This window comes from Astatotilapia calliptera, chromosome 15 (assembly GCF_900246225.1).
Source record: "Astatotilapia calliptera chromosome 15, fAstCal1.2, whole genome shotgun sequence".
Classification (NCBI taxonomy): Eukaryota; Metazoa; Chordata; class Actinopteri; order Cichliformes; family Cichlidae; genus Astatotilapia; species Astatotilapia calliptera.
In genome coordinates this window covers 11,962,954-11,979,699 of record NC_039316.1, presented here as the reverse complement: position 1 = coordinate 11,979,699, position 16,746 = coordinate 11,962,954, and the positions used below count along the sequence as shown (strand labels likewise).

Here is a 16,746-nt window from a genome sequence, read left to right as displayed (position 1 = left end):
TGTTGCTACAAAGCAGGATGAATCTATTCTTCCAAATTATGACCCTTCTGTCCAAATGTTAGAAAAGAAAGACTCATCAGACCAGGGAACATTTTTCCAACGTTTTGTTTAATTTGCAACCTCAGTTTTCTGTTTGTAGGTGTGGCGCCTGATGTAGGCTGCTGCTGTAGCCCACCTGCTTGTGCATTTACAGACGCTGTACTGCATAACTTGGTTGGAGTTTACCAGAGTTTGTAAGGTTGCCAAATTCGGAGTGTCACATTTTGAAATAATGTTGTTTTGTGTAAAAATCTATATAAATGCTAGAGTGTGAAAAACAGTCCACTTGACAATCCAGCCTCATAAAGCAGATATACAGGGAAGAGCAGAGGCAGTAAAAAGCAAAGTCAGGTCAAAGCCAGGAATGCTGTGCTCCTGGCAGTTGATTGACTATTGCAAGCTTACTTGTGTTTTTTACACCCATAATTCAAAAACACACAAAAATCACAAAAGTAAATGAATCAATTAGAAAAACCCCTTAATTCATAAGGTAATTAGAGTCTCTAAAAAAGCTGTTAAAACATAAAAAATACAAAAAAGAAATTCTATCTCAAAAAGTGGAGGAGAAATGTGAAGTAGGATAAATAACTCAAGTACTTTACATAATGCTTTAGGCAAAAAGAATTCTTCTTTTTTTTTAAAAACTGGAAATAAAATTAAAAGACTAACTGCGTACTGACGAGAAAAAGAAGAAAAACACCAGGAGGAGGCTACATGTCACCTGAGACATCAGTGGCCTGTACAGCAGGGTTCATTCATTTGCAATTTAACCGGAACAGTCACACAGCTGATAGACAGAATGGATTAGACCTGCAAGTACGAAAAATGATTTTAGCATCTGGGCAACATGATGAACTATTACATTATGTATGATGAGTGCCAGTTGGCTTTAGGCTGTTCTAAAAGATTTATTCCAGTGGAGCCCACTCACTCCACATGCACTTGTGAGATAAAGACGGACCTATTCTGGTATAGTTCAAATGGTCTCTTAAAATACGCTGTAGTCAGATGTGATACTGCTGACGGAAAGATGGCTTCAGTGCAACTATAACAACTATTTTTTTAGTGCTGTTCGGCAGTTTAAGAAAAAAAGTACTAATACTACCAAATACTAAACCTTATTGTTTTTAATCCTTTTTCTTTCAAATTGATTGATTTACTTTTAAAGACCTGGTCAAGATAGCATCTGTACATCACTACTGTTTCTGACGCACTTTCTATATCAAAGTAAGTCTGAATAGTTTTTAATGACGGACATCAATGAACAACATAAATCAACAGAGCTACTCATTGAAATGCGGTTAATGTATTATATTATTGTTATTAAAGGGTTTCTTTTAATGCATCACCTTGAGATTTTAAACATACTGTATATGGACAATCAATAATTATCACAAATGGGAATAAAACCATTGTTTCTGTATCGTTCAGATTATTCTGGCATGTGTTATAACAGTTGTAATTAAAGGCTCATGAAAACGTAAAGCCTTCCACTTAAAACTGTATTTATAAATCTACAGAACAACCATATATACTGGATGATGTGGTGCTGATTTATACAGCAATATACAGCAACACTTTGTGTGGTATGATACAAAGAGAGATCTTTTAATGTGTACACAAATGTTTACACACACGCCTATGACAATGATCAAGAAGCAAATTAGAATTAATCACGAAGGATACAGCATGCACTTTCCTCGAATGAAATCCCAGTTGTCATGACACCAGTTTCCTGTCCACATTAGTATTTGGATTTTGTCACTCGCAACAACACACATAGACACTGCTTCCATTACTGCATGTGAATGGAAATATTATCCAGGGTTCACTGTGAAGAGAAAAACACAAGAAAGGAAATGAGAAATCCCAGGTTGCTTACACAAAATCCACACCTACATTTGCTAGCTAAATGTGTGAAGACCAATTCCTCAAAAGTTGGGATTCTGTATGATCTAAATAAAAACAGAATGGAAGGATTGGCAAATCTCATAAAGTCCTATTTTATTCCCAAAAGGACAGAGAAAAGATATCAAATGCTTAACATGAAAAAATATTAGTTCACTTTGATGTAACATTGCAACAAAGGGCTGGAAAAGTAAAAGAAAGGAACATTTTACAACTAATTAGATTAGCTGGTAACAATTAACATAAAATGAGCACCTTAGACAGGCATTTCTCAGAAGTAAAAATGGGCAGAGATGCAAAATAATCCACTCACAAAATATGGAATAATTTCAGGACAATGGCGTAAGACTTTGAATATGTCATCTTCTGTATTACATAATATTATCAAAGGATTCTGAAAATCCAGAGAAAAGTCTGTGCGCAAGGGACAAAGCTAAAAATCAATATTGTGCAGCCATGATCTCGAAAGGCATATACAGTGGGGCAAAAAAGTATTTAGTCAGCCACCGATTGTGCAAGTTCCCCCACCTAAAATGATGACAGAGGTCAGTAATTTGCACCAGAGGTACACTTCAACTGTGAGAGACAGAATGTGAAAAAAAAAATCCATGAATCCACATGGTAGGATTTGTAAAGAATTTATTCGTAAATCAGGGTGGAAAATAAGTATTTGGTCAATAACAAAAATACAACTCAATACTTTGTAACATAACCTTTGTTGGCAATAACAGAGGTCAAACGTTTACTATAGGTCTTTACCAGGTTTGCACACACAGTAGCTGGTATTTTGGCCCATTCCTCCATGCAGATCTTCTCGAGAGCAGTGATGTTTTGGGGCTGTCGCCGAGCAACACGGACTTTCAACTCCCGCCACAGATTTTCTATGGGGTTGAGGTCTGGAGACTGGCTAGGCCACTCCAGGACTTTCAAATGCTTCTTACGGAGCCACTCCTTTGTTGCCCGGGCGGTGTGTTTTGGATCATTGTCATGTTGGAAGACCCAGCCTCGTTTCATCTTCAAAGTTCTCACTGATGGAAGGAGGTTTTGGCTCAAAATCTCACGATACATGGCCCCATTCATTCTGTCCTTAACACGGATCAGTTGTCCTGTCCCCTTGGCAGAAAAACAGCCCCATAGCATGATGTTTCCACCCCCATGCTTCACAGTAGGTATGGTGTTCTTGGGATGCAACTCAGTATTCTTCTTCCTCCAAACACGACGAGTTGAGTTTATACCAAAAAGTTCTACTTTGGTTTCATCTGACCACATGACATTCTCCCAATCCTCTGCTGTATCATCCATGTGCTCTCTGGCAAACTTCAGACGGGCCTGGACATGCACTGGCTTCAGCAGCGGAACACGTCTGGCACTGCGGGATTTGATTCCCTGCCGTTGTAGTGTGTTACTGATGGTGACCTTTGTTACTTTGGTCCCAGCTCTCTGCAGGTCATTCACCAGGTCCCCCCGTGTGGTTCTGGGATCTTTGCTCACCGTTCTCATGATCATTTTGACCCCACGGGATGAGATCTTGCGTGGAGCCCCAGATCGAGGGAGATTATCAGTGGTCTTGTATGTCTTCCATTTTCTGATGATTGCTCCCACAGTTGATTTTTTCACACCAAGCTGCTTGCCTATTGTAGATTCACTCTTCCCAGTCTGGTGCAGGTCTACAATACTTTTCCTGGTGTCCTTCGAAAGCTCTTTGGTCTTGGCCATGGCGGAGTTTGGAGTCTGACTGTTTGAGGCTGTGGACAGGTGTCTTTTATACAGATGATGCGTTCAAACAGGTGCCATTCATACAGGTAACGAGTGGGGGACAGAAAAGCTTCTTACGGAAGACGTTACAGGTCTGTGAGAGCCAGAGATTTTCCTTGTTTGAGGTGACCAAATACTTATTTTCCACCCTGATTTACGAATAAATTCTTTACAAATCCTACCATGTGGATTCATGGATTTTTTTTTTCACATTCTGTCTCTCACAGTTGAAGTGTACCTCTGGTGCAAATTACTGACCTCTGTCATCATTTTAAGTGGGGGAACTTGCACAATCGGTGGCTGACTAAATACTTTTTTGCCCCACTGTATACCCATCCAGAAGGCGTCGTTTTCAGGATGCCTCACATATTTCAGCGAGACACTACAGTTCAAGCCAACAAATGGAAATTTGGCACATCATGAAACATAAAAAAAGAAGACATAGGACTTTTGAGCAGCTAGAATTTTAAATGAGACAAGAATGGGACAACATTCCTCTCCCAAAAGTCCAGCATCTCAGTTCCCACATTTATAGACTATTGTTAAAAGAAGAGATGGTACACAGTTGTAAAGATGTTCCAATCCAAAGATTTTTTTAGACCCATTTCTGCCATCAAATGAACTTAAAAAAAAGTACATTCCTCATTTTAAACATCTGATATACTTTCTCTGTTATATTGTAAATAAAATATCGGCTCATGAGATTTGCAGATCATTGCATCCTGTCTTTATTGACATTTTACTCAGCATCCCAACTTTTTTGGAATTCAGGTTGTACATAAAAATCACTCAAAAACCCCAGAGGAATCTTTATTTGTTTAAGTTAAGCTCTCCCTGTAGTCCTGAGTGAGCACGCTGACCTTTGCAGGGTACAATAACGTTCTCTTTTTTATCCAGGTGGTCCTTGTGGAACTTGGTGCGGCAGCAGCGGCATTCGAGCGCTGGCGGAGGCTTAAATAAGTCCCACAAAGGCCGGCTGCAGACCTCACAGCTGGATGGAAAATGATAGAGTGCGAGGATAAACTCATGGCCCCTGTGGTTGATGTAGGAGCCGCGATCGCCATGCGGCACAGGTTCCAATGGAGTGTCCTGTTCACGCCTGATGTCGTCTTCACTGTTATACTGGATCAGGGGAGACAAGAAGGCAAATGCAACACTTACGATTTACTTGAAGCAGATGGGTAAACTGAAGATTGGATAGCTGATGAGTCTTGAAAGTCTATGACAGAAAGGAAAGCATTGATGGTCCCAACTCATTACCTTTATCTTTGGAATTTCTCTGGCATCTGCACGGTACACATCACTTTGACTTATAGATCTGACACGAACCAGCTTACTGAAACAGGGAGAGAGATGGAGAAGTTAAGTCTAGTGCTAGCCTAGCAAGATATTTACTTTAGGTATAGAATGATTTAAAAATATTGTAAAGAAAATGCCATTAATTGGCAAATCAAGCCAGTTGAGATTATTTATTTCATTACCAACTGAATCATAAATTTTTTCAACATGATTAACTAAAACCAAAAATTTCCAAACAGTTCCTAGATGAGAGTAATCAGAAGTAAATGTTAGAGAAAGGTTAACATTTTGAATGAATTGAAGGACAAAACATTTTATATGGATGTAATTTTCCCAGATTCCTTTTACAACAAATATAAGAGCAACTTACATTCATGCGTTCATATCATATTTCTATTCAAGTAACTGTTGCGTAACTCTTGGGTTACAGGAGGAAAATGTGCATATACATAGATGGACACATCATATTCTATCCTGTGGGAAAGTGAAAAATTACTCATCTTCCAATGACTTTGTGCAGTTATAAGCAGTTTCATGGCCTTTATTGCAGCAGATTTTATCTACAGCCGTTTCTATTATATTCCACCAAAACCTGCACAGCTTTGACTTTGCTATAACTCTTCATGCTCCATACATAAGATGGAAAAGATGATGACAGGTTCACCTGCTTTGGTTGATAGAAGCGGACCCTTAAAAAAACAAAAAGGGTATTTCCTGCAATGCTGAGGTCTGAAAAGTAGAAACAATTAAAATTTGGGATAATGCTCTACATTTTAGACAAAGTTGCATTTGGTAAAACTGTACTGGATGGATTGTGAATGTTTTTGTGTAAAACCTATGGAAATTAAAACCCATTTGCGGATTCCAAAGCTTTTCCCGTTGAGCCTTGCTAATTTTCATTTGTTCAGTATTTTGCATCATGAGGTACACAAAGTACTTCTCATTTAGTCAACATTTTTGAACGTTGCTTTTAATGACTGACTCATTGTCCGGGGTCATGAAAAGGTTTGCTTTCTCTCGATCCAGCTCAGTGTTATAGAACAGGAGCTTTTTACTGCTCACCACCACATACTGTAGTGAGACACCTATACTGGTGTAATACAAATGGTCACTTTAAATACACTCATAGCTGTAGCATAACATAATTATTTGGTACTGTTTTGTTGTTTACCAATATGATACAGAATAAACTGCTTTTTCATTAATATTAACACTAACAACTCAAAAACAGTCACATGTTAGATATGGGTTGAGAGACCATGTACTAGCCCTTGTTTCCATGTTTTGTTTCATACACCACGTTAATTGATATAAATCATTTCCTTTTAGACCCGATCAGGCAGAGGCTGTATATCGCCAATGCTTTAGATGCACTCTCTACAAATTTCAAAAACGTAAATAATAGGCATGCACAACAAACAAATACGATCACCAGAGGCACTAATTGAAATGCTTAAGTCTTGATTTTTTACATTTTTTTTAATGTATCACCCCAAAAATTCTACACATGGGATTTTAAACATATATGAACAATCAGTAATTGTCATGAAGCGCAAGAAAAACAACAACATTGTTTCAGTTGAGTTCACATTGATCTCTCGCATGTTATAACAGATGTACTTATAAAGGCTCATTTTTAACTCAAAAAGAAGCCATAAAACCGTTTTAATACATTTACAGGACAACCATATATAGTGTGTGATGTGGTCATAGAAACAAAACAATCATATATACTATTAGCTTCACGTTATGTGCTACGATACACAGATATAGATATTTATCGTATATACAAATGTTCAAACACATGCGTAATCTTTTTACAAACGCAAAGAGAAAAAGAAAATAAAGTCTTGTCATAATTATGATTATTAAAAAGAAAAAAGGGCAGTTTAATCGTGAAGATTGTCGCATCTTTTCACTGGATGAGTCACTGTAATGGGAAGACTGTCCTGATTCTCCTTTTGTTAAAATGACCAAAAAAATAAATCCTTTTTCTCATGACGTCAGCCAGTTTTCTGTCTGTATTAGTGTTTTTTTAGGGCTTTTTGTGTTTGTTTTTTTTTTGACAGTCTTCTCTGAAAAAACATAACACACGTAGGCACCGCTTCCAGACCACCATTACTCCACACGGATGAAAATATTAGCCAGGGTTAACTGTGAAGATAGAGGAAAATACAAAAAAGAAGATGAGAAAAACCTGGTATGCTACCAACAGTATGGCAGGACTTCAAAGGCACGCCCACACAAAATCCACACATAGACTAATAAACAAGGAAGCTACCCAGTAACCACACAATGAAAGTGTAGATGCAGGGAAAAAAGCAGGCAGACACAGTTATATTTATTAGTGTGCATGTTTGCCCAAAGAAAAATAGAAGTAGAAGAAATGGTTTAATATTACAGGGAAGACGCCCATTCGTAGACATATAACAGCCGGAAAACACGTGTTGCTACTCACTTTACTTCTATTCTTTTTAAGCTAAAGAGCCTCAATTAGTGTGATTAGCAACAGTTGTGTTTACTTGCTATTTCATGTCAAAATGGCTGCTGTGAAAGGGGTTAGGCTAACTATAGCAATTAGTATAAAGGAAAGAAACAGGGACAAACAACTAGCACCCGTCTCACTTGAATATAACCTACTAATAAATATTGATCCCACAAATTATGAGAATTGCTGATTTGCACATTAACTGACATTCAAAAGAAATAATCTGAGGTTCATGTTAAGCAAAGCTAAGCTAACTAGCCACTTTTTGTCATCTTAAAAGCAAGACTTAAAAGAAAAACTTTATATTATTTCATGGATTTACTCCTTCCAAACATGTCGAACCAGAATTTTCCCTAATATTTCTGATTTTTTGGTGATATTAACTGAAGCATTTTGTAACTTTGGGATTAAACAGCGAGGTGAGTTGCATTTAGCTGTAAACTTGGAAAGCACACAAAAGCATGCCTCAATACGTTAAAGCCACACATCTCATGCAGAGGTCCAGTTACCCTCTGTCCCTCCTCTTTAACTTTCTTCAGAAGAACATATCATCATCATCATCATGATTATCGTCATCATCCAATGCCCAACTCCAGTCTTTGAGGTCAAACTCAAACAGTCTGAAACATCAAGTATGAGGGGTTCAAGGAGCCTTTAGTGGTCAAAGAGCCTTTAGTGATCTATGGAGTTTGGAAAGAAAAGTGTCCGGACTTCTTTAGTTTCTTGAAGACATTTCGCCTCTCATCCGAGAAGCTTCTTCAGTTTTAAGAGCAATTGGTGGTGAGGCCCAGATTTTTAAGCCCGATTGGAAGTGTCTATCAGGACCTTCCTTAGGGACACTCTCAAAAGGGAGAGTCCTATTGGGAGAGGCGAAACGCCTTCAAGAAACTTAAAGAAGTCCAAACGCTTTTCTTTCCAAGCTCCTTAGACTATGATGACCTAGATGGCTGTGTACCTTAACAGACAGCCTTTAGTGATGCGTTAATATGCTAGACAACACATGCCACTGTCAGAAGGGGGCACCAGTGGGATGGTTAGTGGTTCACCAGGTACTTTACGCTGCCTTCTATGAAGAGTGGGTTAATAGGCACGGCAGCGATGCAGGTGGAGAGGGTCACCAAGCTATGCTACTTACAGTCTCCCAGCATGAGAGACGTTAGAAATGGTGGGGTCAGAGGTGAAGAGATCGGGGGTCAGTGGAGGATGATACGGAGCATGGGGCCAGTGCTGAAGGACAAAAGCAAGTTAGGGTGTGGCTGAAAGTTGAAACTACTAACTGCATTAATGTTCTCATAAAACAAGACAGATACAGTTAATTAGTCCCACAAAAGGTTTGATGCCATTTTCTACTCAGTTAAGTCACTGCTGATGCTCGGTGAGGTGCTGTGTGCGAGCATTAATGCTGCATCATTAATGCAGATGGGAAGGTTCAGAAGTCAGTTTAAAGCAAAATATTGTACATCAGCCAGAGCTTTGGGTTTGTTTCAACTATGCAGAAGCTAGACAATGTAGTTAAGAAACAGCGTTTAAGACCTTTACCTGCATTTACCTGCATGAAAAAAATAAGGTATTTTTCATGCTAACAAAAGCTCAGAAAAGGTTCAGACAATTGAAAGTGAGAAGAGAATAAGGCCAAGAAAGCACAAATCAAAACACAAAAGATCTCCTGATGAGCACTAGATTAGTCAAGTAAAATAACAAGCAGCATCTGCTGCATATTTATTTCATTTAAATTACAAATGCTCATATTATTTTTATTGCATAAATATTTGAACAAATTGCATTTTTATACTTCTGTTGTTAGTTTCTTAAAACATCAATGTTGGTGAAGTTTCTTAAACATGCTCAGTTTTATTATTATAATAATAAAAACTGAAAACATTTTTCCTAGATGACTGTGAAGGGGATACCCCCATACAGTATGTAAAATTAAAGCTTATAGTTAAGAATAAAGTAACATTTCCAAACTTGTTTTTGTGGGTTTCTCACCTTGGCTTCCCCGATGACGGTTGCTGCCGGGTGGATTGGATCTTTACAGCGCCTCGATGGGACATGCGAGGAGAGGACTTGGGCGAAGGTCGTGGGGATACTTGTGGAGAGGAATGGGGTATTTTTTCAGGGGAATTGCGTGCCACAGGGGGAGGACTCAGTGTCGGGTGTTTCGGGATGCGCTTAAGGAGGTGACTGACCCAGTGCTTCTGCTCCGTCTGAGAGCTGGTCAGGAGGAGTAGTTCTTTGGCCGTGGAGATGTCATAATTCACTGTTAATAAGATTTAAAAAAAAAGATTAAGAGAGAGATATTTCCTTTTTATGACCAAGATTAGATTTTGCAGCTTTTCATACATCCACTTTAGCTTTGATCTTTTTTAGACATGTAGACATGTGAGAATGAATATTGGATGCAGTAGATGGGACATTAAATGGGTTTAACCATTTAAGTTTTGTGTGATATCTGATTGCACTCTAGTGTCTTCTGCGTGTTGTGCACTCCACCCAGGCAGCCTGTGTGAGGTGGATTATATCCTGATGTGTGTGAGAACAAGAAAGAACAGCTTTGGACCCACCCACCTCCCCCACCCCAATATCAAGTCTATGATGTATACATAAATCTATTACATGATGGTGCCATTCTAATCTTGTGTTTTTGTGCGTTTTCTTTATTTTGAATCGTGACAGCAATTCATTTTAATATTTTGGGGCTGTTTGTTAACCAGGTGTTTGAACCCAGATGCATGTACTATGTACAGATTCTTGGGTAATTTTAGTGCAACCGTAAAAATCAAGTTTCCTGTTAAATCCTGAGTGAGCATGCTGACCTTTGCAGGGTATGATAACTTCTTTTTTATCCAGGTGGTCTTTATGGAACTTGGTGTGGCAGCGACGACACTCGAGCGCTGGTGGAGGCTTGAAGACGTTCCACAAAGGCCGGGTGCAGACCTCACAGTTGGATGGGAAATGGTAGAGGGTGACGATGAACTCGTGGCCCTTGTGGCTGATGTATGAGGCGCGATCACCAGAGTTTGTGGGTTCAGCTCCAGCATCCTGCTCACGCTTGCTCTCACCTTCATTGTCATATAGGATCTGGAGAGACAGAAGGCGGCAAATGCAGTTAAAACTTAAAGTTACAGAGGAAGTTTTGTCTTGAAGGTCCGTGAAAGCAAGAAAATAAAGAGAAGGAAACAGGGACAGTCTCAACTCATTACCTGGAAAATCCTTGGAATTTCTCTGACATCTGCACGGTACACATCAGTCTGAGTTACAGGCCGGACATGAAACAGCTTACTGAAAGAGTGAGAGAGATGCAGAAATTAAGTCTAATGCCCACCCAGTATGAGAAACCTACTTTATATAGAGTGATTCAAATTTATTAAAGAAAAGAAGACTTGAAATGCAACAACAGATCAGTTTTGGTTGTTTTTATTGTCTTGCATTATTATCAAATCCCATTGTTTACAACGGCTTTAGCTTATTCCCATGTTGCTGTTTGCCATTGCAAAGATTGATTATTCCCAGAGGATGAATCCAACACCCGGCAACATTCATCATTTTTAGTTTTACCTTAACTTCCAGACAAGGCATACAGTGGGGGAAAAAAGTATTTAGTCAGCCACCGATTGTGCAAGTTCCCCCACTTAAAATGATGACAGAGGTCAGTAATTTGCACCAGAGGTACACTTCAACTGTGAGAGACAGAATGTGAAAAAAAAATCCATGAATCCACATGGTAGGATTTGTAAAGAATTTATTTGTAAATCAGGGTGGAAAATAAGTATTTGGTCACCTCAAACATGGAAAATCTCTGGCTCTCACAGACCTGTAACGTCTTCTGTAAGAAGCTTTTCTGTCCCCCACTCGTTACCTGTATGAATGGCACCTGTTTGAACTCATCATCTGTATAAAAGACACCTGTCCACAGCCTCAAACAGTCAGACTCCAAACTCCGCCATGGCCAAGACCAAAGAGTTTTCGAAGGACACCAGGAAAAGTATTGTAGACCTGCACCAGACTGGGAAGAGTGAATCTACAATAGGCAAGCAGCTTGGTGTGAAAAAATCAACTGTGGGAGCAATCATCAGAAAATGGAAGACGTACAAGACCACTGATAATCTCCCTCGATCTGGGGCTCCACGCAAGATCTCATCCCGTGGGGTCAAAATGATCATGAGAACGGTGAGCAAAGATCCCAGAACCACACGGGGGGACCTGGTGAATGACCTGCAGAGAGCTGGGACCAAAGTAACAAAGGTCACCATCAGTAACACACTACAACGGCAGGGAATCAAATCCCGCAGTGCCAGACGTGTTCCGCTGCTGAAGCCAGTGCATGTCCAGGCCCGTCTGAAGTTTGCCAGAGAGCACATGGATGATACAGCAGAGGATTGGGAGAATGTCATGTGGTCAGATGAAACCAAAGTAGAACTTTTTGGTCTAAACTCAACTCGTCGTGTTTGGAGGAAGAAGAATACTGAGTTGCATCCCAAGAACACCATACCTACTGTGAAGCATGGGGGTGGAAACATCATGCTATGGAGCTGTTTTTCTGCCAAGGGGACAGGACGACTGATCCGTGTTAAGGACAGAATGAATGGGGCCATGTATCGTGAGATTCTGAGCCAGAACCTCCTTCCATCAGTGAGAACTTTGAAGATGAAACGAGGCTGGGTCCTCCAACATGACAATGATCCAAAACACACCGCCCGGGCAACAAAGGAGTGGCTCCGTAAGAAGCATTTGAAAGTCCTGGAGTGGCCTAGCCAGTCTCCAGACCTCAACCCCATAGAAAATCTGTGGCGGGAGTTGAAAGTCCGTGTTGCTCGGCGACAGCCCCAAAACATCACTGCTCTCGAGAAGATCTGCATGGAGGAATGGGCCAAAATACCAGCTACTGTGTGTGCAAACCTGGTAAAGACCTATAGTAAACGTTTGACCTCTGTTATTGCCAACAAAGGTTATGTTACAAAGTATTGAGTTGTATTTTTGTTATTGACCAAATACTTATTTTCCACCCTGATTTACGAATAAATTCTTTACAAATCCTACCATGTGAATTCATGGATTTTTTTTTTCCACATTCTGTCTCTCACAGTTGAAGTGTACCTCTGGTGCAAATTACTGACCTCTGTCATCATTTTAGGTGGGGGAACTTGCACAATCGGTGGCTGACTAAATACTTTTTTGCCCCACTGTAAAGTAGGACAGTATTGAGAGATGTGTTGTAACTGTGGCATTTAACCCTCTGATAGCACAAACCTTTGAGTTTCAGTTGACTTCCACCTGCTCTGTGTAGTTTTGTGGTCTTTATTTGAGCTGATTTTTTCTATGGTCATTTCTATTATTTTCCACCAAAAATCTGCATAGCTTTGACTTTGCGGTGAGTCACCATGCTCTCTGTGGAGCATTTGATGGAAAAGATGGTGACTTAAAATGTAAAATGATTTTTTATTTTTTTAAATTTGGACAAACAAAAGAAAAAAAACATGTTCTGAGTCAAATTCAGTGTTATATTTTAGATGATCTCAGTTATTTGGGATTCAGATATTTATTTTAGTATGATATTGCAAAGCACTATTGGCTAACAATGATTGGTGCTGCTCTCCCAAAGTGTGAGATTTGACAAAGGTTACAGTTATGATGATCTAGAACTCTAGACCTGGCTTGAAAAAGGTTTTACAGCCTTAAAACATCTATAATAATCGCGGGTTATTTTTAGAACGTTAATCCCGCGATAAACGAGGGACCACTGTATTTACTAATGTGTTCCATGTTTAAAAGGTGCTTTTAATGACTCACTCAAGGTCCAGGGTCATGAAAGGGTTAGCTTGCTCTCGATCCACCTCGCTGTTATAGAACAGGATCTTCTTACTGCTCACGACCACATACTGTAAAGGAAATGGAAAACAATAAACAATATAAAAATATATGGGGAAATTATTATTATTATTTTTTTTAAATGCAAGAAATATTGGGGGATTCATTACTTTTTTGTCCCAACCAAATCGCTTGGTGTTCTTGGAAGGAAGTGAGATCCAGCCCTCCAGCCTGGAGTCTAATGAGTGGAGGAAAAACAGGAAGGTGTTAACATACAAAAACACAAAAACCTTTAATTGTGCGAGTCACTTAAAAGCAAATATTGACAGTCTCATGCTTTGGTGGCACTTTCTTTAAGAAGAAAGGAAATTCTTCCTCAGTAATACAAAAGGGCAAGGCACAGGATGTCCTATTCTCTGGTTTGAGACTATTACGTGAGAACTACAAGATTTCTAAGAAACTGCAATTCCAAAACATAACAAGTGCATAGTAGAGATATAAAAAGAACGAAAGTAACTTAATTATTAGTAGAAATCCACACACAACTTCACTCTCCAAATCTTTTGTAGTGGAATAAATTTCAGCAAAGCCGTGCTGCATCAAGCTGTGTGTGTTTGCACAGCTACACACAGGGATTAGCTACAGGTTCGCAGTGTTAGGCAAGGGTTTGGAGTTATTTTATTCCAAACTCACTCAAATTAGAGAAGAAAATGAACCCCCCATCCATAATTTTATGGATAAATATTGTAAAAAGCTCTTTCAAAAAAATTTGCTTTGCTTTAGTTTCAATCCACATCCTGGCTTTGAACTGCCATGCAGGGTCACCTCTAGGTTCAGGTTCGGTTTCAGGCTCAGAGGACGGTTCATAGGTAAGGGCCAGGGGAGTTTGGCCCCGCTCCTGACGCCCATCATGCTCTTCTTCGTCCTCAGAGTCAGAGCCAAAGAGAGCGTGAGCCGAGCGAAGGTTTGGCCGAGTGTCGATGCAGACGGATTTGTGTGTGCGCTGGTAGGTGAAGGACATTGATTCTGAGGTGTGAGAGTGAGTAATGCGCACTGCACCGGACCATGAAGAGAGAAGTTAAGGTGAAATAAAAGGGATGAAAAGGAAGAGGCATAATGAGGAAAAAGAAAGGACTGGAAGAAAGGTATAAAGAAGTGCTTTCGGACCCTGAATATAAATGTTAAAGAAAATCTTTGCGATGATGACAGCAGGATGAAGGGTCTACCTGGGTATCCTTCTAAATCCAAGTCGTTGCCACTGCTGATGCTGGTGGAGTCCAGAGAGTGAATGCTGAGGGATGTGATCTGGGATCGCAGCTGCTCAATGTCGCTCTCTTTACTGTCCAGCGTCATCTGAAGATCTAGACGCATCTGGTTCTCTTCTGCCATCAGCTAAATAAACAAACAGCTTGTTAGCTGAACTCACTTTCTCACTTCTAATGCAGAATATTGGGGAAATAATTAGAAACACAGAAACGATGGATATTTTCTTCCAAGAATATAAAGTGCATATTTTTTCAGTTTGATCTACATGGAGAAATGTTTTCCCCTATACAATTTCATAGCATCTTACATGAAGTTAAAAAAAAAAACCCAAAACATATCAAGCTGCAATTCCTTGAATGGCCACCTGAAGCTGACTTGAAAAGAGCCCATCTGCAGAATGAAAGTGCCCAACTTTCCAGCAGAAATAAAGATGATTAGAGATTAGTAGTTAAACTTCCACAGTTTTAAAATAAATACACTAATGGACACCAGTGCTACTCCTCAGCCTCCTAGTGGATGCACTTAAGATATCAATTTGAAAGTCCTACATCACCTCGTTCTTGACTTACTGTATTCACAAAGTTGGGTGTCCATGCCGCCGCCGACAATACCCATCAACACTGATTGACAGTACTGCTCACAAAGTCGCTAAATGGAGCTCTTGTCTGTGTTTGGGGCTGTCAGTAGCCTTGGAAGCATTTTAAATGCAATTAATCAGCCAAATATTTTGGTCTCCGTGTGTGTGGTTAACTGAACAAAAAAACAAAAACAAAACTGTCCAAGAAGTCTGTGATCCACCGAGTATTATTTGGGAATTTACCACTATGAATTGGCCATCCCTACCAACCCTCAAACACTTTTCATTCAAATATGGCCATTTCTGGCTTCAAAAAACCAAGATGCTGAGGGAAATAATAGAAAAATTGAGGCTTTTAAACAAAAGTAAACAAACCAATAGATAGTAATAAAGCTTCATCCATCTTCTATGCACTCTCAGCTCAGGTCCTGTAGAAAGCACTCCAAATCTCTAGCTGACACTAAATATTGAGAAATTCTAGAAAATCCCAAGTCTTTTCCCCCCCAGTATCTCTGTCTGTCCGTCTCCTTCTCTACAGTAAGAATTTTAATTGGTAATCAACATTCAGCCTCTCTCAGTATCTCACTGATTCTTTCTGGCAAATGTATCTGCTTATACGCCGTGCATTTATTTTCTGGGAGTGTGGGCGTACTGACCGCCTCCATTTCAGCCAGCTGGTTCTGGTATTTTACGATGGCGGTGCTGAATTTCTCCTTCTCTGCTTTCAGCTCCAGCTGCAGTTTCCTGTTCTCCTTCTCCTTCTTGTGCACCTCGGTGTCAGTGCCTTGGTGGCCTCCCCGCACCTTCTCCCTCCTGTTCATCACCTCAGCCAGTTTGTTCACAGCCTGAGAGAAAAAAAAATAAATCATGTAATATATACTTTTACAGAGATCTATTTATGATAAATACAAGCCTGGTAAATTCAACAGGAAAGCCTGCAGCAATATGTTATATGTTTCAGTAACTTTTACCCAGAGTTCAACACAACCCTGTAGCAGAAAATTACTCTTAACAACTGATGTGACACAAGAGTAGCATGCAAAAAATAAAGTGTAGCAGACTTTCCAGACCTGTGCAGGCACCCAGACACACACCTGAATTTTTAGCGTTCTTTCGTTGCACAGCTGCTTATCAAAGGACTCTTTGAAATAGTTCTCTTCATCTTTTGCTTTCTGGAGTTCTATAAAAATAGCAAATCAAAACTCATACATGTTTCTTAACACAATGTTTCAGAAATTTGGTTAACAATTTACAGGACAAATACTCAGTTTTTCGATAAACACAACAGTGGCTACTTTTCTGACAATTTTACATCTTTATCTGCGTAAATAATGCCAACTTTTAACACACATTCTATAACTTGGAGGAAATGACTTCTTGATAGAAATTTGTTTTATCGGTTGCTCATTACAGAAGAGTGACGCTCACTTTGTTGCATTTCTTTCAGCTGGTTGTTGAGTTCTTCCTTCTCACTGGCCAGGTTGGCTACATCCACCGTCAGCGTACGATTGGACTCTTCCAGCTGTGAAGGTGGATAGAGCAGAGGTGAGGCGATGTTATCAGTGGATACTCTGCATAGCAGTCAGGTGACAAGAATACTTTAACT

General features: G+C 39.7%; 1 protein-coding gene across 6 annotated transcripts in view; it reads right to left on the bottom strand.

Moving 5' to 3' along the window:
• Positions 1-91: 91 nt before the first annotated feature.
• Positions 92-16,746, bottom strand: part of LOC113037171 (rho-associated protein kinase 2-like) — a 41,589-nt gene continuing 24,934 nt past the window's right edge. The window contains exons 23-35 of one of the 6 annotated variants that reach the window (XM_026193933.1): positions 16,569-16,662; positions 16,235-16,320; positions 15,797-15,985; positions 14,524-14,689; positions 14,123-14,350; positions 13,468-13,535; positions 13,280-13,368; positions 10,693-10,771; positions 10,306-10,570; positions 9,479-9,749; positions 4,963-5,038; positions 4,563-4,824; positions 92-1,870 (exon numbers count right to left, since the gene is read on the bottom strand). In XM_026193933.1, coding sequence (XP_026049718.1) covers positions 1,857-1,870; positions 4,563-4,824; positions 4,963-5,038; positions 9,479-9,749; positions 10,306-10,570; positions 10,693-10,771; positions 13,280-13,368; positions 13,468-13,535; positions 14,123-14,350; positions 14,524-14,689; positions 15,797-15,985; positions 16,235-16,320; positions 16,569-16,662 — 1,887 coding nt within the window. In that variant the 3' untranslated portion in view covers positions 92-1,856. Of the gene's footprint in view, positions 1,871-4,406; positions 4,825-4,962; positions 5,039-5,955; positions 7,156-7,998; positions 8,110-8,624; positions 8,717-9,478; positions 9,750-10,305; positions 10,571-10,692; positions 10,772-13,279; positions 13,369-13,467; positions 13,536-14,122; positions 14,351-14,523; positions 14,690-15,796; positions 15,986-16,234; positions 16,321-16,568; positions 16,663-16,746 lie in introns of those variants that run through there. The other 5 variants (XM_026193932.1, XR_003274596.1, XM_026193936.1 and 2 more) reach the window with 5 other exon arrangements.